At 31.9% G+C, this 13,388-nt stretch overlaps 1 protein-coding gene across 1 annotated transcript; it reads right to left on the bottom strand.

Moving 5' to 3' along the window:
• Positions 1 to 8,907: 8,907 nt before the first annotated feature.
• Positions 8,908 to 13,017, bottom strand: LOC116014271 (sodium/pyruvate cotransporter BASS2, chloroplastic). Its single transcript, XM_031254294.1, has 13 exons — positions 12,662 to 13,017; positions 12,390 to 12,495; positions 11,770 to 11,893; positions 11,624 to 11,665; positions 11,429 to 11,542; positions 11,258 to 11,320; positions 10,858 to 10,985; positions 10,476 to 10,557; positions 10,140 to 10,191; positions 9,861 to 9,958; positions 9,518 to 9,676; positions 9,265 to 9,354; positions 8,908 to 9,189 (listed from the first exon to the last, which is right to left on the bottom strand). Exons 1-13 carry the CDS (start codon positions 12,768 to 12,770, stop codon positions 9,112 to 9,114), a joined length of 1,245 nt encoding a protein of 414 aa, XP_031110154.1. The 5' UTR covers positions 12,771 to 13,017; the 3' UTR covers positions 8,908 to 9,111.
• Between the last annotated feature and the right edge of the window lie 371 nt (positions 13,018 to 13,388).

The raw sequence follows: 13,388 nt of genomic DNA, 5'->3' as shown, positions 1-13,388 counted from the left end.
TAGGCCTAAGTATTACAATATCAGTCTCATTTTATGTGTTTAATTTGATTAATGAGTTCAATTTTTCATAATATTATTAGTGTTAGTATGTAAAATCACGTGCACCAGGAGCGATCAATTGGGCGCGTGCAAACCACGTGCCCCTTGGACATGTAAAGACTATTTTATTATTATTTTTTAAATCATTTTACTTTAATAGCCTTAATAACATAAACTAAACATGTGAATGCGATATATTCCTATGATAATGTTATATATCGTAAACCATACACCCCTAAATGCTAAATTTATTTAGACATTAAAATGGCATTTCTCTTTTTAAAATGTAAAATTAGCATGTAATAAAATCTTGATTTGTGAGATTATAGTACTCAATATCATTTTAAGTAACACCAATCTATTAAAATCCACACACATATAGAAACTATTTAAGACTTTGATAATATATACAAATTGTATACCAAGAACTAACATCCGTAATGCTTAAGAAATATTGACCCTCCTCATCATAACTATATCAAATATCATCTCTGATCTACTAAATACGTTGTTATTCGGAATACGAATCAGCTCGTATTCGAGTCCCAATATAATTTGCTTGTTAAGTAGTAGGTGAAAGCGTCCAAAATTTCTTCCTTTTAGCCATAAATGCCGTATTTATAAGGGAGGAAAAGGGGCACGACATGCCGGGCTCTCGGCATGTCCGCCATGTGTCACGCATATATGCAATTGGCAAGCTCGGGAAGTGTGCCTTAACAAACATGTGTGCCTAGATTCCTGATCATTCATTAGAATGGGATTGAATTAAAGCTCGAAATCTAGGTCCAAATCCTCGAGTAACCCTGCTCGAGATGATCATCTCGATCTGAACTGGCATACAATATTCTCCATTAATCTCTTTCGATGTAAATATTCGGCATGCTTTAATATAAAAATTAGCAACAATGGCATACAATATAATTATGTTATTTGCCAATGCAAGTTGCTCAATAAGTGCATGCTCTCTTCGTTCTCCCCGATTTGATTTAATTTTATTTTTTAATTCCTACCAATATTGGTAGGTTTGCTTTCCAATTGTGAATATATGAGTACACTTCCATGTGACATCCCCATTAAACACCTGTGGGGATGCTTAAATGCTTTAGAGTGACAGTTATTCAAATTAGTGTTTGTGGATTTGTGCGTGCTTTGTGCAAATTTTGTGTCCACAACCGTACCCGTGATCAATTGACGTGTTATAAATGATAATACATAGATATTACTAATACTTAAATGAAAAAAAAAAAAAAAAAAAAAAAACATACACACCCCTGAATGTATGTCCAAATTAAAATACGACGCCATCAAATAAGATTGCAATATCATCACCTTAACAATTTATAGCATGGATTTTTAATATGATAGCATTTGATATAATAATAATAATAATAATAAATAAATAAATAAATAACTAAAGGATGATTGTATATGTGGTATTATCGCATTTGTTAATAACACTTAGTTAGTTTTTTTTTTTTAATTTATTACGTACTTAGTAATTAAAACAAATTAATAAGTAAAGGGAAATTTAAAAAGAAACACAATTTAGTTATTTTAGTAGAATTCACATTGTTAGTGAGTTTATCATGTAATTAATATGTTATCAAAATGTCTTTCTTAATTTTCAAAAAAAAATGTCTTTCTTAAAAAAATTAGAAATGTTGAAGGTTTTGATCATTCAAATGTGTTAAGAAATGAAGAAGTGTAAGGAAATTATAGTTTTTTTTTAACACAACCACAACAAAACTTTAATTCAGATCAATAACATCCCAAGATAATACAATAGATAAAAAAAAAGAAAAAAAAAAAGAAAAGGAGTGGCATGTCACTCTCCACAACCTGACTCATAATGAGAAGCACAAGCTATAAATCGCAATCTTCGCAAACTGCTTAACAAACAAAAACTCTAACGAAACAAAAGTAACAACAAGAAACAATATAATTAAGGAAACTATAGGTAGGAGTTAGAGAACTACTACCAAACAAAAAATGGAAAGAAAAAAAAAAACAAATAAAGAAATAAATATAGGATTGTATATGAGACATTATCTCATGAAATAATATGAGGCATTATCTCATTATAACTAAAAATTCAAAAATAAATATTTAAAAAAATCTACATATATAAAAGCATATATTCAAACATTATAGTCACATCTTTTTATTCTTTATTTTTTTAAATCCATGATCAAAATATTTGTTCTTTCCATTTTAGAAAGGTGGTATCTGAATATGAGAAAATTCTACTGTAATTTATACGCACTATCGATGCACAATATATTTATGAGTTATGCTATCTTTTATTTTTAAAATTGCTTCATACTTTTCTTCTCGTAATAATTTATTATTATTTAAAAATAAATAAATAAAGGTGCACCTAATAATAAGCAATTATAGAGCAATGGGTAAACATCATAATTTTCTAATAATGTAGAAGCATACAAAAAGCATGATAGGAGGGTACACGTGAAATGTCATGATGTTTTTTTTTATTATTAGTTTCTAGAATTAGAAAAAAAAGCGTGAAAGGAACACGCTATTCCAATTTCTACTTTGCAATAAGTCAAGCTCTAATTAATGGTCTCCAGTGCTGTTGCTGCAGACTAGAGTTGCAGTACCATCAGATTTTACCAATTCACAACAATTTTGCTTTTCGTGTTTTAACTTTTTCTTTTCTTTGTTTATTTTTCCTCCCTATCTTTACATTTTTGCACACAAATAGTCGTTATCTAGCTAATTAGACAACACTCTTATGTTCTCAACAATTTTAAATCATTGCCCCATTGTCAGAAACAAGACTTAAGTTGATTATGATGAGCACTCGAGCTAGCTTTGGAGGACTATTCTAATTTATACGATGAAATGCATGTAGTGTTTTATCTATCACATTTATATGTGGAATGGGTAATGGTTCATCATGATCACTTATCTTATATGCTATATTATTCAGGGATCTCATGAACAATTATTATTATTGAGCATTATAATTTTTATGCTACTTTTTTTTTATTTTTGAAAAAGGAATATATATTAATAGAAGTGATCAATACAAAGCGGAATAGAGGAAAGCTAACTATTCGAATCAGACTGAGAATGAGCAGCTTGCGCTAAAGTGTGAGCAGACTTATTATTATTATTATTGAGCATTATAGTTTTTATGCTACTTATATTCTTTTAATTCCCATGTAAACAAAACACTTGAACAAAAGTTTCTAATAAAAAGTTAATGTACGTGTTGTGCACGCGACTCACAAAGCACAATAGTGTACCAAACAATTGTTTGTCATTTTATTATTTTTATAATATATATAATATAAATAACATACAAAATATTATAATTGAATACTAATTAGAATTTATTTAATTTGAAATAAGATTAATATCACCACCACGTAGTGAATACTTTAAGAGCTAATTTCAAATTAGCACTTGTAACTCTTATATCATGGGCTTAAATCTTAGAAACTTCATGAGCTAATCTTATAGGTAACAAATTAATGGACAAGTTAGGTAGTTTTATATAATATCAATATGAATTTATTTTTTTATTATTAGGCATTTTAATATGATCGTTATATTATTTATTCTATTTCAATTATCAAGTAAACTAAACACTAGACTATAAATTTATGATAATTTTATTCTCACCAATCAAACAATGATATTTGAATAACCCTTCGTGATCAAGACTCAATGTCATCTAATCCAAACAAATGATCAAGCACAAGGATTCTCATTAACCATGTACAACCATCCCTAGGAATGGAAATAGACTAGTTTGGACCAAGCTTTGAAAAATTAGGCTTGGACTGTTATAAGAACTTAAGGCATAAGCTTATAAGTAGACTTTTTTAGGCTTAAGACTCAGCTTGCAATAAGTATGGACTAGTCTGAAACCCTTTTAAAAGTATATTTAATATGTAGGACAATAAATATGTTTTCAGTCTATTTTAGATATATATGATATAAGCTTTATAGGACCTACGTATTTATTAAAAAAAAAACTAATATAACAATAATAGGCAAACCATTGCAGTCACAAGTCACAACATGTGTACAAGTAGTGACTGCAACATGCGTCCTCATCCTCAATCGGTTTTTATAAAAAATAAGAAATAAGATAAAAACTAAAAATCAACGGTCTGTCAATTAAATGTCTCACTCCATTGTTGCTACTGTACATTATGCAATGATAGATTCCCTACTCCGCTAAGAGGGAAACATAGAGAGATGACAATAAGAAGTAAAAAAGATTGAATAAGCAAGACAATTTTTATTTTTTTTTTGGTGAGAGAATAAGCAAGACATTAATTAGGCAATAAAATAATATTTTGGTTCCGTGCAACATCTGTGATTGATTATTAGATATAATGACTTGAACAATTCTACAATAATAGAAATATTATTGAATTAAACTAAAAAAATTACCGCCCCTACAATGGAGCTACTCTCAATTTTTATAATTACTTTTTTCATCTTTTCTATAGTGCACTGATTCACATTGTACGTTACGTTATGCTTTATTCGCATATAATACAAACACCACTACAACCATATATACTACATATCACTCTTCACGTTATTGTTTCTACTATGAATAACCCTTTGTGATTAAGACTCATTGTCATCGGATCCAAACAAATGATTAAGCAAAAGGATTCCCATCGGAATTTTTGAGAAATTAAAATTTAATGGGCGTGTTGTGCGCGCAACTGGCAAGGCACAGTAGTGTACCAAACAATTGTTCATCATTTTACTACTTTTTAATAATATATATAATATAAATAACATATAAAATAATTATAATTGAGTACTTATTAGAATTCATTTAATTTGGAATAAGATTAATACCATCACCACATTGTGAATACTCTTAAGAGCTCATTTCAAATTATCATGGGTTTAAATCTTAGACACTTCATGATCTACTCTTATAGGTAACAAATTAATGGACAAGTTAGGTAGTTTTTTTTAATTATATCAAAATGAATGTATTTCATTATTATTAGACATTTTAATTTGTATACTATTTATTCTATTTCAATTATCATGTTAGCTAAACACTACAATATATAAATTTCTAATAATCATATAATGATATTTGAATTCCTATTTTATTCGTCTTCTATAATATTGTAATTCTGCATCTTTCCATGATTATTTCATTGCAACCATGAACCAACCACCTTGCTAGGATTTTTATAATATATAATATAAATAATTATAACTAATATCTAAAATAATTATAATTGAATACTACTAAGAATTTATTTAATTTGGAATAAGATTGATATCACCACCACATGTCCACATTGTGAACACTAACGACTAATTTCAAATAAGCATTTGTAACTCTTATATCATAAGTTCAAATCTTAGACACTACATGAGCTACTTTTATAGGTAACAAATTAGTGGACGGGAAATTATTGTGTGGAACATGATCACATAATGTTATGTGGACTATAACAAAAAATACATTTTTAATATATTAAATGTACATTATTTGTGTACTGAATGTACATTATTTGATAGTATGATCCACACAATAATTATTGATTAATGGACAATTACCCCCACAATAAAACTACTCTCTTCTTTTTATAATTACTTTTCACGTATTTTTTGTAGTGCACTGATTCGCATTATACGTTACATTGTCCTTTATTTGTGTATAATCCAAACAGCAACGTAACAAACAACCATATATATTACATGTCACTCTTCACGTTGCTCCTACTTTGAATAGCCCTTCGTGATCAAGACTCACTGTCATCCGATTCAAACAAATGACCAAGCACAATGATTCCCATCAATCTTGTGCAACCATTCCTAGGAATGGAAATAAACTATGTTGGGCCAAACTTTGAAAAATTAGGTTTAGGTTGTTATGAGAGCTTAAGGCCTGAGTCTATAAATATTATTTTTTAGGCCCATGATGGAGTCTACAATACGCCTGGACTGTCATAAGCCACAAATTTTACTATGGACCGCGGTCCACAATGCATGATAGTCTATACATTAAAATGATGTCGTTTTGATTAATGAAAAGAAACAACAGAAATGACATCCGTTCTGCACCGTTCCGCAAAAAGTAACTGTTTGTGTATAACATATTCAGTTTCATTTTATATACACTGCAGTTTCCTTTCAACACAACTACAGTTACTTTTTTATATAACTATAGTTTCATTCGACATTATACACTCAAATATGTGAAACTGTTGTTCAATTTCATTTTATAAACACTGCTATTTCCTTTCAACACAACTACAATATCATTTCGATATAACTACAGTTTCTTTGGACAATATACACTCAAATATGTGAAACTGTTATTTAGTTTCATTTTATATACATATATACATTGCAGTTTCCTTTCAACAAAACTACAATTTCATTTTGATATAATTACAGTTTCATTTGATAATATAAAAACAAATGAGATGCTGTATCATTTGAGATGAACTGTAATTTTATTTACGAAGCTCCGTTAAGATTTAACGGTAGTTTTTTCTTTACTTAAAGAAACGGTGTCGTTTTTGGACCATGGTCCATAAAGTTTTGTGGACCATGGTCCACCATATAACAACTGATCATAAGCTCTTTAAAAAGTTTATTTAATATGCAGGCTAATATATATGCTTTGAGTCTATTTAATACCTACATGTTATAAGCTTTATAAGACCTACTTATTTATTAAAAGAAATCTAATATATTTTCACTTAGAGTACACATTTATTTTTCTCTTAGGTAATTATCATTTAATGTATTATATTTTCACAGAATACTAGCAATCCCATAGTAAAAAGGCTAACAAATAATTAGCTCATATGTTGTGATGTCTCATTAAAAATTAAGACTGGAAAATCCCATTTTAGTAATGGTAGTAGCTTTCAAAGTTATTATTACTGCCCTAATTATTTCAATTTTACAGATTCCTCGAAAAGAGCTTCATGACATATGTATCTTAATGGAGTCACATTATTTGAGCTCTACCTAACAAACAATGCACATTCGCAATGTCTACAATTATGTGATTTTCTCAACATATATATGGTCCGATTCATGTGAGAATCACATTTGTCGGTATCAACACATATATAGTGTCCTATTAAATATTTGTTACTTCGTGTGTCATTAGCACCTATAAAAGATAAATGATTTGTTTAAAGCATGTTAATCCACATTTATCGGCATGAAATTTGTTTTAAAATGCCACAAAATTCTATAAAAATGTGAAACGCGACTCATAATATACTAACCAAAGATGAAGTTAATTTGCTAATGTATGTCAATTATAATCACTAATCTGTCAAAAATCACATGTTGTTGGACTGGAAGTGAAACAGTGACTTTTGTTAGTGAACTAAAAATGGACAAATTGACAAAAGTCAAAGAAAAGCTTTTCATCTTTCCCTTTGAATGGCGGAAGCAGCATTTATCTCACAAACAGTACACATGAAAATGACCACAAAGGACAAAATGCCTTAGGCCCCGTGAATAATGCCAATTACAATTTAGCCATCTTTTACGGAGTACTAATTTATATTTAACTTTTTGGAAGCTAACCACTTTATGAATATTTTAAAAATTGTAATAATTTTCACACAACACATAATAATTTCTTTAAATAATTGGTACAAATTATTACACCGTATCTTATATCACCACAAATTATTTTAGGGTCACACTTGTGTAAGACCGTCTCACGGATCCTTATTCATGAGACGGGTCGGGTCGATGCAACATGCAAATATCATACTTATATGCTCAAATATAATACTAATCAGGAATATAATTTTTGTTACTTATAAGAGAAAAAGTATTACATTTTTCATAATAAGTAATGTTGACAAGTGCCCTTTACTTATAAAGGAAAATATAATACTTTTAAGGAAAAATATAATACTTTTAATCGAAACGTAAAAGTATTGTATTTTCCCTTAAAAGTATTACATTTACCCTTATAAGTAACAAAATTTTTTTTCTTGATTAGTATTACATTGGAGCATATAAGTATAACATTTGTGCGTATAAGTATTACATTTTCATATTGACCCGACCCAACCCGACCCACTGTGAGACGGTCTCACACAAGTTTTTACCATTATTTTATATAAATTAATTAAAAAAAATAACTGTCATATGATAGAACTCAAAAGAAAATATTACTCATGATATGGCCCTAATACAGTAATACTATATTTGTCCATGATCAATAACAATGGAAGTGTTTTAGTTATAGAAAATATTTCTCAATTTTAATTCTAGTTTTTCAAAATTTTAAAGTTTATGTTTTCTATTGAAAAATTAAAAAGTGTGTCTAAATTTTACACCTATATGGCTATTAGGGGTGTCAATACGAATTGACCCATTTCACCCTTATTGAAATTTTACAAGCTTTTGTGGGCTCGCCAGTAAGCTAGATTTTTCAACCCTAACTCGTCTTACTCGCGAACTAGCCCGCAAAACAACTTCAAATTTTTTTTTTAAAATTAAGATAATATTATTTTATATTCTAATAATTTAACATAAATAGTATATGTATATATATATATATATATATATATATATATATATATATTTATTTATTTATTTATTTATTTATTTATTTATTTTTATTTATTTGAAGCCCACGGGTTGACCCGTAACTTATGGCTAACCCGTGTAATCCGCCGAACCTGCAGGCCCGCATTTTCGTGGGCCCAAATTTTTTAAGGCCCTAACCCGTCACTACACCAAACCAACAGGCCTGAATTTTCGTGGGCCAAAATTTTAGGGACCTAACCCGTCACACCGCGAGACAGTAAGTGTTGGCTCGCATGCATTGCAAAATACCTGCGTTTCTTCTTTATGCCATGGTTATAGGCTATTCATTAACAAATTTCATTCAGCTCAATCAGACAAATGGCAACTTGCCTAAGGCCCAAAATCGTTCTTTCATTGAAGATTACAACTAACAGAAGCGAAGGAATTGCTAATGGTGTCCTGGAATGCGAAGAATGGCTCTAGCCTCTAGTCTAAGATTTTATAAACACAAACACACAGGAGAATTGAAGTAGCAGACTTCTATTCCTTGAAGTCATCCTTGTCGTCAACACGAATCGCCTGGTTCCTCCAGTAGACGGCCAGCGCGCTTCCACCGAGCTGTGAGAATAAACGACGAAATTAGATCAGAGATGAAAGCTAAGCGATGGATAAGCTCGGGTTTACGCAACCTACCGCCATGCAAACAACGCTCACTGCAGAGGGTACAGCAACTAGCGGGTTTTTGAAGTGCTTTTGTGCTAGTAGAAATCCTAGTGCAGAACTCTGGGATCGTAACCAAATGACAAGCGTTATCACGGGGAATAACTCATTGTACACGCATAGAAGATAGCTAGCTAGCATCAGTCGGAACAAAAGATATTCGGGAAGAAATGTTGTGTGAATAAAGGAAGATTCTGATAAAAGTGATAAGAGGGGCGGGCCTTACCTGCATCCCGCATTCAATTGAAATGGTTCGGGAGGTTGATTCGCCAAAAAACATCTTCGAGATCCAGTAACCCAGAAAAAAGGCAGCAGCATGTAGGAGGGCGACAGGAAAGAGTAATTGCGCGCCCTGAGTTTTCAAGACATCTGCAACTTGCCCAATCTAGAAAAGATACAGAAGTTAAATATTTTTTTTGAGTACTACTGACTCTATTAGAATGCAGTATCTGTTCATAACTACTTTCTCAACCTACTGAAGCACAAAGAGTTAATACCGCCTCCATTGAGGCTCACATGAGAAAGTGGTTGAATGAATTACTAAGGGATAGCCAATGTTGTAGACTTACTGGACTTGCACAGAGAAGAGTTGTCAATATAACTCCAATTAGAGGGGTAACTGTAATTATTTTGGATGTGAACTTGGGGAAATACTCATTTGATAGCACTACAAAACAAAAGCCGAATCCAAATATACCACATCTGCATTAGATCAAAGACACTTTTGGAAATATGAAGAATAAGCATTAGTGTTCTACCCTTTTTCGGTTTTTCCCTCACCACCAATGCTCAAGTGTTCATTCAGAATGGGAAAAAAAGGAAAAAGTGATATTATCCGTAAAATGTACCTCCAATAATAGTTGGTACTAACACAACCTGGAATGTGCTGATGGCAAGCCCCTATAAAATTACCAAAAGCGAATTAGTAAAGCAAAAAAGTCTTGGAATAGCAAACAGCAAGAGGTTAGGGTGCAGAGTTGAACAATGGAGAAAATTGGCTACGAGAAATGCTAATCAGCCAATATTTTCATGATTCCAAACACAGCAAAGCATTTTACTAATCCTTTAACTATCGAAGTCACAGATCATATCCTAGAAGATCACTACCGGGCTTCATGGAATTTGTTTCTTTACAGACTAATACTAGTACTGATACTATAAAAGTCGAGCATTCACATACTTACCACTGCATCAACAGGGACAAGCTGACCAGCTAAAACCTTAGTGAGTAGTGGAGTCATCAGAATAGCTCCAATAGTTGAACACCTACAAATCCATAGAAACGTTAAGATCCTCAAAAGCAATTTACAAAGTAATTTTACTTCAGCAAATTGCGTTTGTTCATTAAGTCGAGAAAAAACATTGGACTCAGCAATCTTTGTGTGGTTTCTTCTTGGAAAGCATCCGTTTCTAGAAGGCTATACTAATGAAACCCTTTATCTATTATCCATTACTTACTTTCGTGAAAGTAGTAAATGGGGCTAGCCAAGGGTTATTGACGCATAACTGCATAAGATATTTTAGCACAAAGACGCAATTGAATAAAAAGATGAAGACTAAGCTTACGTTGTCATAAGAACAGATAGTGCTACATTGCCCTTTGATATAAAAGTTGCGACATTCGATGCCTGCCCTCCAGGACAGCATGAAACCAGGATAAGACCAGTTGCAAGGGGAGCAGACAATTTTAGAGCCTACAATTTATATACCAATTGAAGTAAGAAAATGGTTATTAACAAATATTCCATAATAAACGCCATAGTTTAACCACAATTGGGAGTTTCAAGAATATGCTGCTAACAAGTCATCACCATAACAATAGGTACAAGGATAACATGACTACCCTAATGGAGAGTTTACTTAGGCACATTATATCATGAAAGCCTCAGCATATAATCAAGCTAGTTTGAATGTGTATAGGCAAAAAGAAGAACTATGATCAATGAGAGAAAAGAAAAATGAATACCATTGCAATGGCAAAGCCTAACAGTGGTTTAATCAAGTATTGTGCCAAAAATCCTACACCCACCTGCAAAAACAAAAGAAATTAATAGGTCTTGTTTTTCTGACAGTGCACAAACAGTCAGAAACGGGGAAAAAAAAGATCAGGAAATTGAATCAAGTTACAGCTTATTACAGTCCATGGGTTCCGCAGACAGCGTCTGAAGTCATCAAAAGTCAGTGTTAATCCCATTGAAAGCATGAGGAATCCCAAACAAAGAGTGAAAAGGTCAGTTTCCAGCCAAGTCACCTGTAAGACTAGAATGTCTATTAGTTAAATATTATTACGTGTAAAAAGCAATTGAACACAGTGATGGATTGTAAATTTTACCGCAGAAGGCTTGTAGATACCAATGACAGTACCTAATATAACCTGCCAAGTTAAAAAGAATTATGTATTTCAAATCATCCAAGTACCAAAAACTCCTTCTAAGAGCAGATGAAACGTTCCCGATTGTATGATGAACCAGAACATACCCACACAGGAAAAAGTGTTGTCAAAGTCTCAATGATTCTTTCATACTGGCTCATGCCACTAGAAGAATCACCTGGAATATCTCCAGATACATTTGCGGCTGCCTTGCAAGAAAGTCTTAATTTCCTAGTTTCCATAAACAAACATACCCTTAGATAATCCCAAAGCTGATCATACTGAAATGGGAAAACTTGAAATAAACAAGTACAGGGAACACCTAATATAAAGTGCTTTAAAAATTGCATTTCATACTGTTTGATCAGGGAACTCCCAAATGTCTTGATGTTGTTAAAATAAAATGGAATTCTTCAATTCAAGCAGTAGGCAAAGATAAGGAAAAAAAAAAAATCCCCGCCTCCCCTACAATTTTGTTGCATACTCTTTCCCCATTTTCTCTGGAAAATTCAACAGTGCCAAAAGCTTACTTTACAAAATAATGTGCAAATTGCAAATGCAGATGATCAACTCCTAGTAAAAGGACCATATTGGGATAACAAGCTACAAAAATCAACTACTTATGATTTCTCTGAATGCAACTATAATGCTAAATTTTATGCATATAAACATAAACTTTTGGCAATATAAGTTCAACACTTTCTCCACTTATGAAGCAATAACTTACCACAAAGCAGGGGTTTTTATAGTTCCATCAACTGAAATTTGTGGCTTATTTTGAATCCTCAAGCAATTTTTCTTAGGCTCAGCTTTACTAACCCCATCTCTAAAACCTGCAAAAGCAACACAAGCAATCAACTCGAATGCAAAAAAATCCAATAATGGTACAATGATCAATGGCTGTTAATCACCTGCACCCCAATCCTACACAAACTGCACCAAGAAAACAAAATAACAAAAACCCCACATTGAAAAATAAGCAAAGAAACAATCACATACTTAAATGGGATTGAATTCTCCTGGGAGAAAAACCATGACTTGGTTTCTGAGAAGGATCAAACGACAGAAATCTAGAGTCTTTTCCCACAAATCTTGAAATAGAGGCCATGGGTTGATCTGATGAAGCTGCTGCAGTGGGGAGTTTTGAGTCCAAGGTGAGTAAATGACTTGGGCTTTTAGCTGGAAAGTGAAGTGAAACAAGGAAGGCAAGGGGGAAAAGTCAGTCACAGAGGATGAGGGTCCGGATTGAAGATATTTGGAGGTCGTGAAAACCAATTAGCCACACGATTTTATTTCATGCCAATCCAAAATCCTTGGCGCTTGGAATCGACCGGCCATCTTTTAGACTTTTACTACGAATTTTACATGCGGATAGGGTACACTCGATCCGTGTGGGATTCAGACATGGCTCATGGCTCCATCCTCCTAGTGGTAACCATCAATAATAAATGATCTCCGAATTAGGAAAATGGGTGCTTTCTCTGAGAAAGACAATATTTTAAATTGGATTCTAAAGTGAGAATTTTTTGGGAGGTGAATGAGAAAAGGAAAAGCGTTCCTAAGGGAAGTGTTTGGTACTAATAAAAGGAAATGTGACATTGGGTGATTTTATTTTATGAATGATTTTAGTATTATCAATTTTTATCTTTTAAGTCCATTTCTTTACTTCACTTGTTTAGAGTGTTCATATTAGTAGTTTTTACATTATTTTTTAGAGTAAATTTGT

The sequence above is a fragment of the Ipomoea triloba genome, chromosome 3 (assembly GCF_003576645.1).
Source record: "Ipomoea triloba cultivar NCNSP0323 chromosome 3, ASM357664v1".
Lineage (NCBI taxonomy): Eukaryota > Viridiplantae > Streptophyta > Magnoliopsida > Solanales > Convolvulaceae > Ipomoea > Ipomoea triloba.
Note: the sequence above shows the minus strand (reverse complement) of the source record. Positions and strands in the feature narration are given on the sequence as shown.

Bases quoted from the DNA above. Each gene is read 5' to 3' on its own strand.
- LOC116014271 (XM_031254294.1), bottom strand. From the start codon at position 12,770: ATGGCCTCTATTTCAAGATTTGTGGGAAAAGACTCTAGATTTCTGTCG. The intron at 11,894-12,389 runs GTAAGTTATTGC...TATGGAAACTAG, and splicing joins ATAAAAACCCCTGCTTTGTG to GAAATTAAGACTTTCTTGCA. The intron at 11,666-11,769 runs GTATGTTCTGGT...TTAACTTGGCAG, and splicing joins CAACACTTTTTCCTGTGTGG to GTTATATTAGGTACTGTCAT.